The sequence below is a fragment of the Myotis yumanensis genome, unplaced genomic scaffold, assembly GCF_028538775.1.
Source record: "Myotis yumanensis isolate MYYU_CA2020_CCGP unplaced genomic scaffold, mMyoYum1.0.hap1 SCAF_4, whole genome shotgun sequence".
NCBI classification, from domain to species: domain Eukaryota; kingdom Metazoa; phylum Chordata; class Mammalia; order Chiroptera; family Vespertilionidae; genus Myotis; species Myotis yumanensis.
In genome coordinates, this window is record NW_027223755.1 from 65,300,165 (window position 1) to 65,321,758 (window position 21,594).

Genomic DNA, 21,594 nt, shown 5'->3' on the forward strand with positions numbered 1-21,594 from the left:
AAGGCCGACGCTCTATCCACTGAGCCAAACCGGTTAGGGGCCTAAAATGTGTACAAGCATGTTTATATGAGCACATATGTATGTGTGTATTTACATCTGTATGTATGAGTATATGCATACATACATTCCCTACCGTTGTCCACTGAAAGGACCAAGAAACAAAGTTACCCCAGTAGCAAGGAACACATCTAACACCCAGATCTTGAGCTAAAAGGAACCAGAGCTCTTTGGAGACGTGGTTAATAAGAAGGTGGATGTGGGGTAGGTACAAGATGCATCTGAAATACCATATTGTTCCACAGTGAAAAAAAGTGACAAAAAATGACAGGGGCAGGTCAAAAGAGCACAAAAGCCAGATACAAAGGGCTTGCACTCACTCAATCATTGGGTACTGTAATGCATTATAAACCACTGGGGAAAAAACCCAGAAATTACTAAGTCCATGCCAATAACTAATTGATAAGTAAATAAGTGTGACTCTATTTACAGTAGAATGCCAAGGGCTGACTGATAAATATGGAGGGAGTGGGAGAGTGAGAAAATCAACATTTTGCAAGCATCATAGTTAGCAATCTGATCAGGCAAGAAGCCTCAATGAATGCTAGAGCTGTAGGGACACTTTGAAGGGGAGCAGGGTATTTGCATTGAATTAAAGTATCTCCCCACAAATTACTTATTAGTTGGAAAGGAGGAAAAAACAGTAATTATACAGTTGAAAATTGGGCAACACCATGACTGGGTGGTCAAATTTAACCAACAGAAGACAGATGGTCATCATGCGCCTCCAGCTGTACCCTGAGAGGAACACAACCTCACCCGTGCAGCTTCCCAGCTGAGAACACAGCAGTCCAATAACAGGAAACAACAGATGAATATGAAACGAGATAAAACTGTATTCTTCAATAATGTCAGTGTCATAAAGAACAAAAATGTTCTAGATTTATCACTATGCTGAATACTTGTAATTAATACAAAGTAATATCGAGTGTAAGCTACAATTGAAAAAAGTTTTAATTAAATAAATAAATGGGAGTCGGGTGGGAGAAATGTTTCAGATTAAAGGAGACTAATTAGGTCCTATCCTGGAAGGGGAAAACGCTATTCAGGACATTATTAGATTACTGGAAAGGGAAAGTAGATGATAGGAGCATTATAGCAACATAATCTTTCTAAATTGATAACTGTACTGTGGTTACATCAGTGACCGTCTCTATTCCCCTTTTTTAATGTTTTAAAATATGTTTTTATTGATTTCAAAGAGGGGAAGGGGGAGGGAGAGAAAGACAGAAACATCAATGATGAGAGAGAAATCACTGATCGGCTGCCTCCTGCACACACCCTATTAGGGATCGAGCCCGCAACCCAGACATGTGCCCTGACTGGGAATCGAACCAAGATCTCCTGGTGCATAGGTTGATGCTCAACCATTGAGCCACACCAGCCGGGCCCATCCCTATTTTTAGGAAATACATACAGAAGTATTTAGAGACAAATAACATGTGAAACTTATTCTTGTTTGATTTCAGAGAGAAAGGGAGAAATAGATAAAAACACCAATGATGAGTGAGAATAACTGATCAGCTGCCTCCTGCACGTCCCCCACTGGGGATGGAGCCTGCAACCCAGGCAACCTGGGCATTTGCCCTTGGCCAGAATCAAACCCAGGACCCTGCAGTCCGCAGGCTGACACTGTATCCACTGAGCCAAACAGGCTAAGGTTGAAACTTATTCTTAAATCCTTCAGAAAAAGTGTGTGTGTGTGTGTGTGTGTGTGTGTATAGGTAAAAAAAAAAAAGAAAAAAAAAGAAATAAATAAAATGTTAACAATAAGTGACTGTAACAACAGGTGGCCATGTTTTTGTAATATTTTGCAGATTTTTGTAAATTTGGAATTATTTTCAAATAAAAAAACCTTTAAAAAATCTATAGTTTCACTTAAAACGTGAAAGGAACTCTAGCTTACATAAGTGAGGCGTCTTGGACTTGTTGACGCACAGTGACAGCTCCTGGCCATCCTCACTTCCCCTGCACTCTTCTCAGAGCAGGCCAAGAGTTCGGCCAAGTGGGTCTAATTACTCACAGCCAGAGTTGCCAGGAACCTTTTGGTTCTACATCCTGTCACACTGGGTAAGTTTAGCTGAGGTTAGTTTCATGATGCATTATACATAAAAGTAATCTGAGCAGCATTTTTTCTTTTTTTTCATTTATTCAACAAATATGTTTAGTACATGCCAACTTCTGGGCCTACTGCTGGGGACTGCACTTTCTCCCTGTTGATGAAACCAAGAAATTTTGGGATGATCCAAAAGTCCTCTGTATTTTTCACAAAAACATTCCATCTGCTACTAATCAGAAGCAACTTTACCTCCCAAAGGCCTCCCAAATCTGCCCACTTCTCTCCATCCCCGTGTTGACTTCCCTCTCATCATCTCCCCTTGATCAGCCTGGTTCTCTGCCTCTGTTCAATTCGGGTCAAGGGCACGTACCTTGGCTCAGGCTCGATCCCTGGCCCTGGTTGGGGCACGTGTGGGAGGCAGCCAACCAATGTGCTTTCACATCGATGTTTCTTTCTCTCTGTCTGTCCCCCTCCCTCCCACTCTCTCTGAAAATCAATGGAGAAAATATCCTCGGGTGAGGGTTAGGATCAACAACAACAAAGAAAGTGGAACTAGACCGTGTTGCTGGCACAGGGTGACACTAGAAGATCTTCTATCTGAAGGACATTGCTGTCTTTTGGGAACTGAATCTATGAATTTGGCCCTAACAGAACTGAACATGCTGAGTTTAGTCTCTCTGACGGAACCAGCCAACCAGAAAACCAGCAGAATAAGCATTTCAGCCATTTTTCAAGCTGACTATGATTACTGTTGCAGGTGATGGGTTTCAGGGGACTTTTCTATTTAATCCATGATTACAGCAAGGCCTCCATAATAATCAACCTAATTCTACCATTATGTAAATCACTGCCTCACAGAGAGAAGTGCCCTGATGGAGAAAGAAGGCTCCACAAAGCAAGAATGCTCAGGAAACGAATTGCTTCAGTTAAATTACTGTGCTGTCTAAGTTTTTTCATTTTCTTTTGATTCAAGCCTGAGTCATGTGACCTGCTTTACCACCGTCCTAAAGATCACTGACACCAGGCTTCACGACCCATTTCTTCTCACAGCTGCAGAAGGGACAGGCACTGAGTGTGTAAAAAACCAGGTCAGCCCAGCTGGTGTGGCTCAGCGGTGGAGCGTCAACCTAGAAACCAGGAGGTCACGGGTTTAATTTCTGGTCAGGGCACATGCCCAGGGTGTGGGCTCAATCAATCCCCAGTAGGGGGTGTGCAGGAGGCAGCCGATCCAAGATGTTCCTCACTCATCGATGTTTCTCTCTATTCTTTTCCCTTCCTCTCTCTCTAAAAATCAATAAAACATATTTTAAAAAAGCCAACAGGTCATACCATGGAGATTGCCAGTAGAAAAATAACATGATGATATCAACTTTGTTGTTGTTATTCTCTGTTAATCACGAAGAAATCTAAGAAGTGGAACGTTTAAATTAGCTGTGACTTTACCAGTTAGTTATCCCATGACAGTAGAAGAATTTTAAGGCACTGTAATCTATCTATATATATAAAAGGCTAAGTGACTGACCGAACGTCCATCTGACCATCTGACCGACCGGCCAGTACATGACACGCACTGGCGATTTAAAAATAAATGTTGACTCGGGCATGCACGATACATATAAAGCTCTGAAGTATTAACAGGATCTGCAGAAGGAGAGGTTGGTCTGATTCCAATAATTGATTTGTCCCCATCTGTCAGTGGCCTCCCATTTAAATTAATTCAAAGACAGTTTCCCGTGATGCCAGCATTTGCAATGACTATTAATAAATCACAAGGACAAATTCTAGACAGAGTAGGAATATTCCTCCCTGACCCCGTTTTCGGACATGGTCAGTTATATGTTGCTTTCTCTCGAGTTCGAAGAGTGTGTGCCATTAAAGTTAAAGTTGTAAATACTTCATCACAAGAGAAATTAGTCAAGCACGCTTAAAGTGTTTTCACTCTTAATGTGGTGTACAGGGAAATATTAGAATAAGTTTAATCAATTTATCAGTCATTGTTTACATCACTGTTGTTTTTTATCATGTTTTTGTTGTTTTTATATCTTGTCTTTGTTGTTATATCATGTTATTATTGTTTATTAATCAATTTATATATTATTTTCATATACATTTTACTACTTTTCTTTCATCTCTGACACTTCTATTATAGAGAAAGGGAGAATAGTGATATTAAAATATTTCTTCTAATTAATTTCTTTTCAATGTGCACAAATCCATGCACTGGGCCAGTAGAAATAGCATAAAAGTATTTCACCAAAGGACCTCACTCACAAAAAAAACTTATTTATAAAGAAAAAAATGACTTTGAATAATAGTAATGCTTCCATGTAAAGTCATCATTTTATTATCATACTAGAGGCCCGATGCATGAAGATTCCTTCCCCTGGTTGCCAGCACCAGCTTCCCTCCATCACCCAGGACCCGGGCCTTCGCTCTGGCTGGAGCTGCCTTCACTCCAGCCCTGTTGCCCTCCTGTAGCTCCCTCCACCCCCCGCCACCCCCTGCCATCCCCCTCATAGCAGGCGTCCCATCCTGCCCCGGCTGCTCCATGCTTGTGCGCATGCTGCCCAGAGGCCTGGAGCAGCTGGGGCAGGGTGGAACGCCTGCGTTGTCGCCATGGTGACAATGCAAGCGTCCCGACTCAGCTGCCTCCATCTTTGTCACATCAATTTGCATATTCCCTCCTTATTGGCTGTGGGCGCCACCATCTTTGTTGTGAGTGATGGTTAATTTGCATATTCCATCTTTATTAGATAGGATTCCTATTAAAAACTTGAAACATTATTTTCAATGCATTGAACAGACAGTATGCCTTGCATTGTCACATGAAACCAGTGGCAAGATGGAAAAGTAGATAACTCTACTATCTAATTACTTATTGTACTTTTTGGATGATTTTAATTCAATCTTATATTAGCACATTTAAGATTGATACGTCTAATCAGGAGTTGAAAACTGGATTTCCTTCAAACTAGACTGTTAAAAGAACTACTCTGAGGTTTTTGGACTATTCTTTCTCCTCCCTCTCTTCCCCTCCCTCCCTTCCTTCTCCTCACTCAAGGATATTTTCCCATTGATTTTTAGAGAGAATAGAAGGGAGAGGGAGAGACAGAGAGAGAAACATCGATGTGAAAGAGGCACATCGACTGGTTGCCTCCCACACATGCCCTGACCAGGGCTTGGAGCCCGCAACCGAGGTATGTGGCCTTGACCAGAATCGAACCTGGGACCTTTCAGTTCACAGGCCAATGCTCTATCCACTGAGCCAAACCGGCTAGGGCTGGACTAGTATTTCTTTAAAAATCTGGAATTTACCCCTCATTACAAGTTAAAACTCATTTCAAAATCCAATTTTAATTTCATCAATAAATGGCAGCATGTCATACATACAGTGAAAGGAAGGATCACTGTATTTTTTCTAAAAAAGGAACTGATTAGTAGTGTCAGGTTTTTTAATCTGGTGGCCCTTAATCTCAGTAGATCAGTTCATTGATTATTCAATGGATATTTACTGAGCACCTGCTACCTGTGAGGTATCACGTTCTAGCTCTAGTCACACTTTCCTGTGTCTCAACTTGCGAATGCATAAGCACAGATTTTATTACTTCCTTTTTTTACAACAAATATCTCAATAACTCAATGGCATTCACTTTGAACTTTGCATAAAGTCAGTATTGAAGAGAGAGAAGGGTGGATTCTGCTACATCATATTCTCACTCATTTATCCCACAGCACTTCAGAGAGCATTATTTTCACAGGTAGATTAAAAGGAAGTTTTAATATCCTTGCCTTCTTTTGCCCAGTTTCCTAAAAGCTACCTATCCAAGCATGAAGGCACCCCCAGGTTCTGACAGATACTGTGCCCATTACCCACACAATCCTTAGGACACAGCCAAGCTGTAGGGAGAGGACCAGCACTTTTGCACCCTCGCCTTACATTCTCCTTTGAAAGCATCCAGAATTTCCCATGTGATTTATCTGCCACACCCAACTAAGGAAACAGCAGAAGTGTGACTCCCTACAGATTGTTTAATTTACTTTTGGACCCAATTAGGACACTTTTTAGCCTGTATGCAGGCTGCACCCTTCTGATTATACAAATCCTTCACAGACAATACCGAAGAGCAAATTACACTAATAAAGACAATCTCCTGGTATTCTCTTTTCTGCTCTAGGAAGGTTTATTTCCCTTTGCTAAAACTAAAGTGACATTTCTCCATTACCAACTCATTCGTTTCTACCCTGCCCCTCCTTGAGCAGTTGTGCACTAAGTCCAGTAACCAAGTTCCATGTGGTTGCAGCTGAAGAAAACACAGCAGTCATACTTCACCATGTCTTTGCACTTATCAATGAGGAGACGAGATCCCCCTTCTCAGCTAAGCTACGTGCCAAACAAAAACTTACATCTTTTCCCAGTACTCTGAGTTCAAACTGCGTCTCCTTGAAGTGAACCTTTGTAATCCGAGGCCTGAAAAAAAAAAGCAGATGGTGGTGGTGGTGGTGCTATTTTTCAGAATTAACCTTTCAGAAATTCAGTGGAAAAAGATTGGTTCATACTGTTTCCCTTCTATACTACTGCAATCGCTGTAGAGTTCCCTGTATACCCTCTGCTCTGTACACCTCCCTAAACCAAATTCCATTCTCATTCTGTGCTTCTCCAGTAAATGCACGCAAGCTTGGAATCCCCGGCCCCAACAGTGTTGCTTTCCCAGACCCAGTGCAGAGCCAGAGAATCCTTGGTCCCTCTCACACCTTCCCACTTTGTGAGAACTCATAGTGGTCCTGGGAACCCAGCCCAGCAGTGCACACTGGAACTCTTGGGGAATCCTACTACACAGTTTCCACGGACAAGAGTCCAGAATCACAGAGAAAATTTCTCTGAAATTTACAGAGAAAATATATACAGATATGCATTGGGAGAAACTTGATAGCCAATTTCACTCATATTTACCAACTACTAGAAATGTACCTGTTTTCTTTTCCCAACCCTTTCACTGACACACAAGTCCCATAAACCCAAAACATACAGTGTATAACTTGAATACCAACTCTGCCACCGTTTATACTTACCAGAAATACTTCCCCACTTGCTTTTTATTCTTGTAGACAACAACACCAACTGGAGTTAATCCTAAGAAATACTCAGATTTGTTTTCTCCCTGCAAAAACAAACATATGCCTATAACTATAAACGTATTCATTTAAACGCACACTATCAAACTGTAACTGGCCATTCAAATATAATTTCTCAGATTGATATTGGATCTAGTTTTTGAAAGTCGTCAGCTTAGAAAGCTAGCTAAGCTACGATGGTAGCTAACTTGCTACTCATTGTTTTCAAAGTTTTTTTAAAATATATTTTTATTGATTTTTTACAGAGAGGAAGGGAGAGAGATAGAGAGCTAGAAACATCGATGAGAGAGAAACACCGACCAGCTGCCTCCTGCACATCTCCCACTGGGGATGTGCCCGCAACCCAGGTACATGCCCTTGACCAGAATCGAACCTGGGACCTTTCAGTCCGCAGGCCGACGCTCCATCCACTGAGCCAAACCGGTTTGGCTGTTTTCCAAGTTTTAGGGAAATTTTTTCTAGTGCATTCATACTTGCAACCTCAGCTCATTAAAAGAACCTGGACTACTAATCAGGCCTCTGATCGACCCACCCCATTGTTCAACCCTGGCTGCACATTAACTAGAATCACCCATGCAGCTTGAAATGCTGATGCCTGGGTATTACCAAAACCAGTTAAATCAGAATCTGCAAGGAAGGGGCCCAGCTATCAAAAACACAAAAATGCTCCAGGTGATCCTCCTATGCAGCCAAGGACTAAGAACCATTGGCTTCTCCCAACGGTCCCTTAGCCGGGGCTCACTGATCTTACTTTCTGATGTGAACAATCATGAGACCTTGTTCACCACCACCCTCTCCAGAAAGTTCAGGTAGCCACCTGCAGGCATACAGCTGGATTTTCTGAGGTCACTATCATGCTCCTTCCCACTAATATCTGTGACTTTAAGACTGCTCAAAATTTTAAAATACAGTCTCTTCTGATAAAGACTAGAGACCCTTAATTTCCAGGCAATGATAAATCTCAATTAAGAAAATGGGATTCTGAAATGAAAAAGTTGCAGAGTGGGTGCCAAGGACATGTACAGAACTGTCTGTTTATGTTAATCTTATTTCTACTCTGAGGTCAAATAACAGATTGCAAAGTCATAGTCCCAAGGACATTAGTCGACTAATAAGTTTTGAAAGAATACCAACTGTTGCCCACTTTCAGTTTTAAAAATTCAATCTTAAAGGAATGCATGGAAGAGTCTAAAGAGTCCAGTTTACTTACCATAAACTCCTGCTGCCCAGATTGTGACTTGGGATAAACATTACACAAACGTTGTGACTTGGGATAAACATTACACAAACACACAAGTATTTTGCAGAAGACTCTCTTTTTATACATTTCCTATAAAATACATTTTTTAAAAATGAAAACCTAACAAGATTAGTGTATCTGGAAGGGGAAAAGATAACTAGCCCACTAAATTTTAGAAGCATTCATGAAGGACAATTGTATAAAGTATTTAATGATGAATGAAACTGAAATTTAATATATCAGGGAACTACTACTTCCCCCCAAATATGTAACTTTTATTACCATAGTAATGGTATATATACCCAGGGACACAGCTAACTCTTTACAAACTCTGAAAAGCAAAAAACGTATTACAAAATAAATGCATGACTGAGTTATTTACATTACAGTAAATTTTATCAGGGTTCCTTAAAAATTGAGTTCCCTAATCCAACTGACAAACACTCTGCCTTTTATAATCTTTAGCAATTCATTTCCTGTAAAGGTACATGGCTCATTTTCTCAAATAACCAAATTTGACTATTGCTAATAAAACTCATAAAATGAAAGACAATCACATTTCAATCTCACTGGCATAGAATAACCAATTGATAACCTTAGAGAAGTGGTTCAAAGGTTAAGACCAGATCCAGAACATTCAACACAGATTCCGTGTAATTGCTCAGTGACTATATTCAGCAAGTTTTCATCAGTTACTAAAGAAAATCTGCAAATATATTTCTAATAATGCAGTGGCAAAAACTACAATAGATGCCCAATCAGTGTGGCTCAGTGGTAGAGCCTCAACCTATGAACCAGGTCACCGTTTGATTCCTGGTCAGGGCACATGTCCAGGTTGTGAGCTTGATACCCAATGAGGGACATGCAAGAGGCAACCAAGCAATGATTCTCTTTCATCATTGATTTTTCTATCTCTCCCTCTTCCTTCCTCTTTGAAATCATTAAAAATATATTTTTAAAAAACTACAATAGGCAGTAACTATAATATTGACAGAACCTACAGATGCATAAAGAACCACAAATAGTTGTAGCTGTACTGTTGTCTAACGCCTACTTTAAGTAATTTTATTAATATTTTTCAGCCGTAAAACCTATTTTTGGAAAACCCTCCTGTTTTCTGCCTAATACAATCAATTACAGACCAATTTTAAATTGTTTTGACGTTTAGCTAAGCCCCTTGGAACTGTTTTCCAGATTGTGTTTTCAAGCCCAGTTAATTGTTTTCTACACATGGAAATATAATCACAGACTTCTATGCAAAACTCATTAGGATTTAATCCACACAAGAGATTCTCTGTGTTTGCAAAACACAGATGAAAAAGCATCATCTGCTTTCTACACAACAGGACTTCAGCTTTCCTTTGGGAGTTTCAGTGGCACTTTAAGAAAAATGTCATCAGATTAAAATATTTTGTGTTAATTAAATGTTACTCACATAGACGGGATGGAGGTCAACGCCGTACATCTCCAGGGATTTTGCAGTCCTCAAATAATTCAGCTCTGCTTCAGAGGGAGCCTGACCCCTGAACCCAGCACAAAAACAAAGAGCTTACTCTATGACAGCCACGACATAGGGAATGAAACCATCCTCGCCATGTTCCCTGGAAAAATAAGTAACCCTTTGTGCTAGTGCAAACCCAAGTCTTTGTACTTCAAGAAGCCCCTTGCCTTCTTGATGACGAAATTGTACACCCTTGAAACAAGGTGACACTTGTATCAAGTTCATTTCACTTATCAAGTCTATTTTTGCTCATTATAGCCAGTCCCAATGTCCTAGCATATGTAAAAAATTCTCCGTTTCAGAAACCCCGAGAGAGATTAGTAAGAATATAAGCACTCAAATTAAAAAAGTATGCCCTGACAAAGAGTGCAAAGCCTCCATCACCAGCAGCTCTTCACCAGGAGCAAGAGGGGTAAGAGCAGTGGTGGGTAGCAAGAAGAGAATGGGCTCCCCACCACCCAACTGGGGTCTCAGCGGCACCTCCTGAGCACAGCAGTCTGGTATTTAAAAATTGTAAAAAATACTAGTCATTGTCTTAATACAAAGGATAGACATATTCCCCAAATCTTTATTGGTGATAATATACAGAAAATAGCATTCATTCCTAATGAGGGTGAGAATTGGCCAAGAATCTCCATGGATGAATGGAAATGGTGTGTGTGTGTGTATGTGTGTGTGTGTGTGTGTAAGAGAGAAAGAGAGATTTTTTTAATGGCTAACAAAAGGAGCTGTAAATTTTTTAAAATTAAGAAATTCTTTCGATGCAGCTATGGTACCCTGGAAAACCCAGTCATAAACCATACTTTTCAAATCTATGAAGACTGCGACCACTCATTGAAAATTAGATACAACAAAGCTACCAAACTTTGATCAAGTTTTCTTAGAAATAACAGTCACACTGTCAACATCATTGCATACAATATGTAAGGCCCTTCACTCAAAGCTCCTGGATAATTTCAAAATATAACTGTACTTTGAAACTCCTAGTAGAATTAGTATTCTCAGAATATGCCAAACACACTGCCCTTCACAATGTTGTTACAGGCACTGTCTTAGCACCCACTTCAGCAAAACCGTAAAGTGAAGGACTCTATAATCAGCTGGAGAGCATTCTGGTGCATGCTAATACGAGATGGAGAGCCTGGTTTCCCTGATTGCAATTCAGCAATTGACTTCTCTGCTACTCACTGAAACAGATCCTGTAGGCAAACATTTTTTGTTGACCAGATTAATTCTGCATTTTCCCCCTTCACTATAATACATCTAAAAACAAGCAAATTCAAGAGGGAATGTTACATAAGAGGCAATAAAGCAAAGTTAATCAGTATAGAGGATTTAACCAAAATAAGTATAATTAAATTATGACTTCAATGCTACAGGCCATTACTTGAAAATCCTACTAGGGGCTTGGGTATATTCTCAGAGGTGCATGTAGTGTTAACATAATACTCTCCGAGGCTCCACACTGGTGTCATCATTATTTTCAGATTCATTGCTATAGACTGAATAGGACTGGCTTATAACTGTGAAGAATTTACATACTTATGACTTAGCAGATCCAGAATACATTAAAGCTTTTGTGGTTATAAATTATATTTATAGCTTAAAAATAATTTCACAAGGTCCTAGTGACTGAAAAAGTAGAAGACTGCAAAAATACAGTATATACAGCATGACTCCATTTATGTAAAATCATACACAAATCTATACAGAATATATTTTCTCTATGGGAAATTATTCAGAGAGAGAGGTCTGAAAGGCCATTAACGAAAAATATCTTGACTGTCCTTTAAACTTTATAAATTGTTTGAATTTTCTATGAGCTTCTTAGTGTTATAAGCAGTTAAAACTTGAAAAAGAAAAAGAATACTAGAATGTACCAGGCAAAGGTGAAGAATTTATCATACTAGATCTAGAAACTCATTGAGCCTGCCAATAGCAAAGGACGGTGGTTGATGTAATATAAAATGTTATTTTTCCAGCTTTATTGAGATATAATTAACTGATATTGTGTATGTTTTAGGTGTAGTGTGTGTTTGATACATTTAAAAAATATATTTTTTTTTTCATTTCAGACAGGAAGGGAGAGAGAAAAATAGAAACATCAATGATGAGAGAGAATCATTGATAACTGTCTCCTGCATGCCCTACTGGGGATCAAGCCCTCAACTTAGGCATGTGCCCTGACCAGGAATTGAACAGTGACCTCCTGGTTCGTAGGTTGATGCTCAATCACTGAGCAACGCTGGCCGAGTTATTTGGTACAGTTTTATATTTCAAAATCATGGTCACCGTACTTAGCTAACATCTCCATCTTGTCACCATTTCTTTTTTGTGGTGAGACCTACATTTAAGATCTACTCTCTTTGCTACTTTCAAGTACCCTGAGGGCATTATGCTAAGTAAAATAAGTCAGAGAAAAACAGACACAGTTATCTCTTGTATGCAAAATCCAAAAAAGCCAATCTAACAGAAACAGAGACTGGAATAGTGGCTCCCAGGGGCTGGTAATCAGGTTCGGGGACATGGGGGAGACGCTGGCCAAAGATGACGTCTGGGGATCTAATGTACAGCCTGTTAATTATAGTTAATAACGTGATTCTTACATTAGAGTTTTATGAATTCTTTCTATGGCTTCTTCAAGTTCTTCCTTCTGATCAGGAACAAACCGGTATTCTGACACATATCCTGCAGTATGCTTATATGGGTCATAATCTCCAAGTTCAGCTAAAAAAGGAAAAAAATTATAATTTTTTTCATTTTAGGAAAATATTCTCCTCCAATATGCAGGAATACAAACATTCCTATCATGCTTAAACATGTCCTTCAAATGCCTTATTAATAAATTCACATATATGTAAATAGTTTTAGTAAAAAATAACTCTGATGTGCATATATATGAATGGTATAAAAAAAAACCTTATCTTAAAAACATAAGTTCTGTGTTTTTGCTTTCTGAAAGACCATAATTATTTTCATTACAATTATTCTTATCATTTAAATGAAAAAAAGTTATAAACAATTTAGAGTACAGACATTGGAAATATTAGAATTGAATAACAGCCATGACCCCAATATATCCTCTCAGACAATGACACTAAGAAATAGAGCGTGTGATTCAAAATGTATTTGCCACACATAATGGTCATGAAAATATAATACAATGCTGCACATAACCCCATTACAGTTTATACAAAGAAGCAAAATGAAACCAGAAAGCTCAGTATATTAGGCTTATAAAAAATTCTCTTCCTTACATTAATCCACCTTACAAACCCAACCAAGTCATCTATGCAACATTATTCCTAGGATATTTTTTCTAGGCTGTGTCTAATCTGCAAAGGCCATTCAAAGGCAGGGAACATGCTGTTTCGTTGCCCCCATCCTCAGCCTCCGTCTCAAAAACGACAATGCGACCTGGAAATGCCCCCGGGGAGCAAATATCGATGCCAAGAGCTGAAGTGCAGTGAGTGCCAAGCGTGTGCCACACTCTGCACTGGCGTTGGCACCTGACCGCATAGGGTCTTCACAACAGCTGCCTGGAAGCAGCGTGGTCTCTGAGACACAACAGCTTCGGGGAACAATAAGCGCAGGTGGAACGAGAGGAGAACAGATTCCAGACCCTCCGCTTAATCAGGAATCAATGCTACGCCCGTGACGAAACCTGCATGGGACCCACCACAAGGACTGTATAACTGGCTTCATGTTGACCTCTTCCGAAGGGACCTGATTAAAACCTGATTCTGACTAAATTCAATTTTTTTTCTTCAGTAAAACATCTTGATAAGAAACATTTTAGCATATAAACTCCCTTAAAAAGAAAAATTCAAACATTGTTCTCAAAATCTCTGCAGCAAATGTACGTAGGTGGAACCTACACTGGACGGCATATGCTCCCAGCTGAGCAGCGGTGCTGGCAGGGCAGGGCAGCCGGCCCTGAAGGACATCTTGCTTCACTTGCAAGAAAAACTGGTATCTAAAAGAGAAATGGGAAACGAGATTAATGATATCTTACACTGCCCAGACCTGAAGCTTCAGAGCCTGACTAATGAAAATAAAACGCCTCCTGGTTTTTTGTACGAAGGGGGCTGCTGTGTGAACAGACTTTAAGTACCCTCTGCAGGGGCAATGCAGGGTAGTGACTAAAAGGGGAAGGCTCTCCACTTCGCCTGGCTGGACTGCATCCCAGCCCCAGTACTCCGCAGATGGTGGCCGTGGTCGGCTGTCTGACCTCTCTAACAGCCATCTCTTCACCTGTAAAACTCAGACCGGGAAGTGGCTACAACTCACACGGCTGATGTGGGCGTTCTATGTAAGCTACTGTTACATTGTCATTACTGCCACTGCCACTGCTGACAACATGCTCGTAACGGGAGGAACAAATCACAAGGACCCAGCCCTGATGACGTGTTATCTACAGGGTGTACAATCATCGATGAAGGACAAAAGGTCATGATAGTGTCATTCTATCAATCCTCCCACTTATTAAGATCCTGCCCATTATCTGCAGCTTTGCTCATTCCATTTGCCTAAAGAAAACCTGTTATCATAATAGTGCCACCCACTGTTCTAAACATTGTAAATATAGTAACTCATTCCAAGTATTTTACATACAATAACTTATGTAAGACTTTAAAATGAAGTCAGGACTATTATCACCTTCATTTTGCAGATGAAGAAACTAACAGACACAAAGAGATGAAGTAACTTGTCCAAGATCTCACAAGAGCTAAATAGCAGAGCCATACCTGGATTCTAGGGCCCCTGACCCTAGATCTCTCTTAATGAGGGTGCTAGGCAACTCTGGCTAGCTTCCCACCCTCCACCTACCTGCCCTCCGTTCAGGCTTTCTGCCAGTGGGTTGAGAGAGGCCAGAGGTTTATGAACCAATACAATGAATCATCAACACAAGCCCCAGCCACCATCTTTCTCTCTCCCTGTCTCTTTCTCTATCAGATACACACACACACACACACACACACACACACAACACACACACACACACACACATACACAACACACAACACACCCAGGCTGTCCTTTGTGATTTATCTTTCTTTGCAACGTGTCACTGGGAAGGGGCAGGGGGAAAAAAAGAGCAAAGAATGAATTCTAAAAATCAGTTGTGATAAAATTCTCTTTTCCAAATGCTCACAACCAAAGCCCTTAGTGAGGATAACCAAATGTTAGCTGCTACTCTTATTATTTCTAGAAGACTGATATCAACTTTGTGCCCACAGGCTGAAGTGAAAACCTGCTTAACAGCCTGTGCTTTTCCACTGCCACTAAATGGCACCACAGTTCTCCAGACACCCAAGTAAGAGAAACCTAGGAACCGTGTAAGCCCTGGCACCCACATTCTATCTCTAAACCTGTTTTGGGACTCCATATACTTCTCTCCATCTCCTATTCCAAGTCACTACCCACTGGATTTCTAAAACCTTCATGTTCTGTCATCATTCAAACTAATCTCCCTTCCAAACTACCTTCCCAAGAGGTAAATAGGATCACGTCTCTCCCTTGTTAAAAAACAAACAAACAAAAAACAACCCTTAGGTCTTCAGGATTAAGTTCAAGATTCTTAAAATAGCTTGTAAGACCTCTGCTTACTTCCTGAGCCAGATCTCTTGCCATTAACCACTGACTTCCCATCACCACCACTCCCTATCATTCACATTTTCCAGCCCCACTTAATTACTTTCCCCTCCCTGAATGCTTGGCTACCAAATCCACGTTGTTATAGTCATCTTTGCTCCTCTTGAAGAGGAGTAAAGTGATATTAGCAGAATTAAATGCAAAAGCTTATAACGAAAGAGACATTTCACTAGAATTACTACTGCTTGTTAGAAACTTGCATTTAGCTACACTCTCTTTCTCTATTGTTAACTTGGAATTTATTTTCCTGAAGTGTATTTTTTTTTTAGAAAATGGGTCACAGATGAATATTTGTCTTGCTGTATTAAGACGTTTATAACATCTGACTGAATAGTCAAATCCTTTGCCAAATACAGAAACTGAGAGATCTAATCCCATAAGAGTTTGCTTCAAAGAGAAAGGGAAAAGAGAAACAGAGGTAGGTGAACAACAAAGACAGAGCTGAAACAGAAAGACAAACAGATACCAAGGACAGGAACCATAACGCATTGTTAATTCTACTCCCACTCTAGAGCGCTCCACACACTGTAGCTACTCAGTAAAGAACTGCTGTCCTGATGGATGGCTATATGAATGAACAGGCAGATGGATGAAAATGGAAAAAACTGAACATTCTTTGCTGTCTCTGAGAAATTCACGAAGAAAGAGAAAAAAAGGACATCTGTTCAAACTTCTCTAGATAACTTGCCTTTCAAAGATACTAGAAATCTTTAAGTCGTTGCATAAAAAAATCCACTAAAATCAAGGAAGACAAGTAAACTATTTTTAATTAGGAACTTGATTAATCTTTATGATAGGAAGCATTATGTTAGTTTTATATAAGACAAATTTATGACACAGTAAATTCTATTGTTATATGCCAAACAAATACTATATCAGGTCCTATTTGTAATTAACTGTATATAAATCATTTTGTCCATTTTATGGGACTTAGAGTACAACCAAATATTTTACTTAAATTACAGGTTTAGAGTAGCTGGGCCCTTCCATCCATCATTCTTTCTTTTCTTTCTTTTTTTAAAATTGATTTTAGAGGAAAGGAGGGAGGGAGGGAGGGAGGGAGAGAGGGAAGGAGGGAGGGAGGGAGAAATTTTGACTTGTTCTACTTATTTATGCATTCATTGGTTGATTCTTCTATGTGCCCTGACCGGTATCAAACCCACGACCTTGGCATATAGGGATGACACTCTAATCCACTGAGCTACCCAGCCAGGGCTCTTAATCATTCTGATTAAGGCTATGAATGGATTCTCTGGTTTTAGGGTGAATCTATATTCTAGTTTACCTAGGACAGTTCTAGTTGTGCCTATTATACATGCCTAAGTATTAATAACTCTCCTAGTCATTCTGCAGTGTCAGGGTTTGAACAATAAATTATATTGTGACCCTAGTTATATTTTACGCCTATTGGGGGGAAAAAGATGCCGACTAAAAATGATCCACTTAATAAGGAAGCTTTCCAGAACACATTCTGATGCAAGGCAGAGCTTCATAAAGCAAGAACTGGTCACCTTTTTATGTAAATTACCACACTGGTGTATATGCACTATCTCCCAAGCTAGATTGTGGGCTCTGGGGGAGAAGTGCTCCATCTTTCCTTACTGCAACACTACAACCAGTACAGCACAAGAGAAGGGCTGAAATACTGGCCTCACAGTTTTCCGTGGATCTGCTGTTCAATGAAGACAGCTGAATTGATACCAAGGATGTTCGAACCATGAACAATTTAGCACGTATCAGAGGCGAGAAGAATGGGCAAAGAATGTTTGCTCAGAGAAGGGGCAGAGAGACCCTGATCTTTCAGGAGCCCAGACAGAAGGTTCTCCTGAAAGACAGCGAGGAATGCTCACACCAAACAGCCTGAGGAGCACCTGACCTGAGGCCCTGGTGAGGAATCTGAAAGACGTGGGGACAAGCAGAAGTCTGATTTTTGGGTGCCAGCTGAACGTGGCCCTGAAGGAGAGCTCCTATTCACACAGAAGCAGGATTGGCTTCTGCACCACAGAGAGGGAACACAGCTCGGGACAGCAGCTGAGTCACTTTGGATCAACTTAAATGCGAGGGACAGAGGGAAATGTTTAAATAATAACATAATATTAAACACTGTGGAGGAAATAGAATGTACAGCTTAAGAAGAAAAATTGTAGAGGAAGCAACCACTAATTCTCAAGAGAAAGGGACAAAGAAGTTCTGGAATAACACTTTAGCCTCAGAGGCTTAAAACTGATGATTAAAATACAGGAAAAGTAGCAACAGTATCACCTTACATTTGTATAGTCCATTAAAGTTCACAAATTTCTTTTGCATCCATACTGGAAATCGACCCTCCCTTCAACTCTGATGAACTAAGGACCACTATCTTCACATAGAGACGGGGACTCTGGAAGTGGACATGTAACTGAAGGTCACTCAGCTACCAAAGAAGCTGAAACAAGCTCATCTTCACAACGTGAAGAATATGGACTACCAAAGTAGCAATAATAACTGACAAGCTTAATGTCAATCCCCAGAAAATACTATAAAATATTATAAAACAGAGACCTGTTTTCAAAAGCTAAAAAGTGTTCATTATGAACCAGTCATTTGGAACTAACATTATTTTCTTTTGTAGAAATAGTTGTTAGATCCTTAAAAGCTCAGGCAAATTTCAATGACATCATAGATAGTGTTGTCAGCAAAGGAATGCAGTCTGTCTGTCCTCTCTCCTCATACTGAAACCCTATCTTTCTTTGGTCTCTACTGAATCTCCTTGGTACTCAGTGCACTGAAACACAATGCTCCATGTAGTTACTGAATGAAGGGTAGGTGAGTGAGCGAATTCTGTCTTTTCATACAAATTCAAGAAATGCAGGCTAGAGGCAATAGTAGGATGATTCATAGTTAAATGAACAACTATACCCAGAAAGTTCTGATGAGTGGATTGATTTTAACCTGAAAGACCTGTCTCAGAGCTCCAGTTGCGGTCTTTTCCTCCCTAGTTTTGTAATCAATAATTTGAAAATGTAAAATAATTATTATTGTTTCCATTTTAGCTAACTGTACCATCTACTTACATTTTTGCATTATAAGCACTTTGCATGTATTGTCATATATTCCTCCAACATCTTTTTGAAGAAACAGTTTAATTCCATTTTACAGATGAGAATACAGATTATAAAAAGATTAGGTAATCTTCTCAAGATTACACAACTAGTGAGTAGCAGAGCAAGGATGCAACCCTCAGCCTGTCTGACTCTAAAGCCCATCTCCTTAACCCGTACTGCATTATGCTCACCAAATGTGCAGCGGGCTCAGAGCTATGAATGACATGGAATACACAGAAGGCTGTCATAATATTTTGAATTGGAACTGAAGTTAAGTTTAACAGATGTCATGAGGACACAAATTACTTTAAGGACTGACAAGAGGGGAGAGATTATATTTATTCTGCATAGACATATTTTAGAGCACATAACAGGTACTCCAAGTTTATATGATTCTTTCACTTACATTTTCTCATGGTCTGGGACCTTACTTTCCTGTGTATCCCATTCATATTTAGCCTTTTGTCCTCTAAATACAACTTCCTTCTGGAATACTACCTAGTATAATCATATATGTACGTGAGAAGATTCAATGCAGAACTATCTATAATTTTTAAAAAGGAAACACGCTGGAGAGCCCACCACAAGGCATGGCTAAATAAATTGTGTAATACTATGCAGGAGTAAAACGAATGGGTTCAATAGTGCAAGACATCTGCACAATAAGTAGGAAGCAATGATTACCAAAAAAATGTGGAAGAATCGGTATGTATAAGCATGTTTACCACAGTATTATTTTTCATATAAAAAATTACAAACAACTTAAGAGCCAATACAGAGAAGGCCAGAAATTTTTTCAAAAGAATTGAAGCAAGATAAAGGTTCCATTTGAAGAGGCTGGCCTAAGTAGACTCATCCTTTAATAATGTATACTGGAGAATTTTGGTTTTTTGTTTCAGTTTTTTCTTTTGCCAAAATTATCTCATACAATTGACTCCTTTTAAAAAGTCCATTTTGCCTACCAACTTAAGTTAACATATTTATGCAAATCATTAACTTTATCTTCAGGACACACTAAGAATAAGTGCACAGTAATATCACATTAAATACACATTTAATTTACCTAAATTCAACTATATGTTTTTGGCAATAAAAATAAATTATAAATTGTGGTCATTACATGTAAGTAAGCCAATTATATCATCTGGTTCTTAACTATATGATCTGGTCTAATACTTAAGGAAAAACAGGTGGCACCAAATTATTTGTGGGTTTGTACATAACACAAATCTATGTATTCTGTTAATGAGCTGTTAGGAAATGTCTGGTCATCATTAATATCTGGTGAACAGATGGGATGTAATGCATTATAAGACACTGCCCCCCTCCAGCCCCGATCATGCACCGGTGCGGTCCCTCAACCTGGCTTGCGCCCTCTCGCAATCCAGGACCCCTGGGGGGATGTCAGAGAGCTGGTTTCGGCTGATCCCGCAGGCCAGACGGAGGGACCCCACTGGTGCATGAATTCGTGCACCGGGCCTCTAGTTCATATATAACTTTTGACTCCCTCAAAACTTAATTATTAATAGCCTACTGTTGCCTGGAAGCCTTACCAATAACTTAAACAGTCAAGATATATTCTGTAAGTTATATGTGTTATACTGTATTCTTATAATAAAGCAAGAGAAAAGAAAATATCATTAAGAAAATCACAAGGAAGAAAGAATACATTTACAGCATTTATTGAAAAAAGTCCATGTACAAGTGCACCCACTCATTTCAAACCGGTGTTGTTCAAGGGTCAACTGTATGAGAGTTTCACATACGCTATTTTATTGAAGCTTACAAAAACCTTATGAGACAGGTACATCTACAATTCTACAAAGAAACAGGCACAGAGAGGTTACTGACAACCTCAAAATGGAGGACTTTTCTTGTATTTTCATAAAATGTTGTTTCCTTACAATTCCCTAATGAATTACAGAAATAAATGTACTTTTATATCACCTGGACTCAGTTTCCCCATGAGTCCACAACTCAGAAATCCTTCTTGACTGCAAGAATATTCATAAAACTCTTTTTTTTTTTTAAATATATTTTATTGATTTTTTACAGAGAGGAAGGGAGAGAGATAGAGAGCCAGAAACATCGATGAGAGAGTAACATCAATCAGCCGCCTCCTGCACATCCCCTACTGGGGATGTGCCCGCAACCCAGGTACATGCCCTTGACCGGAATCGAACCTGGGACCCTTGAGTCCGCAGGCCGACGCTCTCTCCACTGAGCCAAACCGGTTTTGGCTATTCATAAAACTCTTATCAATACAATCCCACTCTTCAGCATCTCCCCAGCACCCCGGCCCTTCTCCCACAGAGGTGTGCTCACAGAAAGCTGAATGGACAGCCCTGCTTTCCAAATGCTTGCTAACAATGTGGTGATAGACAATGTGAACGCAGACATCAGCACAGTACTAAAGAAGAGGCCTAATTATAGCACTTCAGGGTTTAACAGAAAATATCCAATTAAATCACTCTTTTGTGTGCAGTCTAGAATCAAGGCAAAACAAAGTGTAAGGGAAAGATGAAAAAATGGAATAGGAACAAAACCACAGACTAACTTAGTTTTCAAATATATGATTTCAAATTTTTTGAATAACGAACTATGCTCTACTTGTAAAGTTGGGGGAAATGATTTTGTTTTGCTACCATTTGCAATTTAGTCACAGGTGGAACAGTGAAAATATCACAGGACTGCCTGCTCTTTATAAACCACTTTCAAATACTGGATTGAGCTATCTTAACAGCAGAATCAACACCTATTGAAAATTCTGCCTTAACTGAAATAAAACATTTGATGACAAAGGTGAAGTAATACATCATAAAATACTAAAAGCATCTTTTTAATTTCCTACAGAGATATAAGTGAA

General features: G+C 39.6%; 1 protein-coding gene across 2 annotated transcripts in view; it reads right to left on the bottom strand.

Moving 5' to 3' along the window:
- The window catches only part of EPB41L4A (erythrocyte membrane protein band 4.1 like 4A), a 215,998-nt gene that overhangs the window by 74,350 nt on the left and 120,054 nt on the right, over positions 1 to 21,594 (bottom strand). For both annotated transcript variants that reach the window (XM_070412445.1, XM_070412444.1), the window contains exons 6-10: positions 13,869 to 13,966; positions 12,597 to 12,717; positions 9,925 to 10,012; positions 7,187 to 7,275; positions 6,521 to 6,584 (exon numbers count right to left, since the gene is read on the bottom strand). In XM_070412445.1, the coding sequence (XP_070268546.1) occupies positions 6,521 to 6,584; positions 7,187 to 7,275; positions 9,925 to 10,012; positions 12,597 to 12,717; positions 13,869 to 13,966 (460 nt within the window). The remainder of the gene's footprint in view (positions 1 to 6,520; positions 6,585 to 7,186; positions 7,276 to 9,924; positions 10,013 to 12,596; positions 12,718 to 13,868; positions 13,967 to 21,594) is intronic.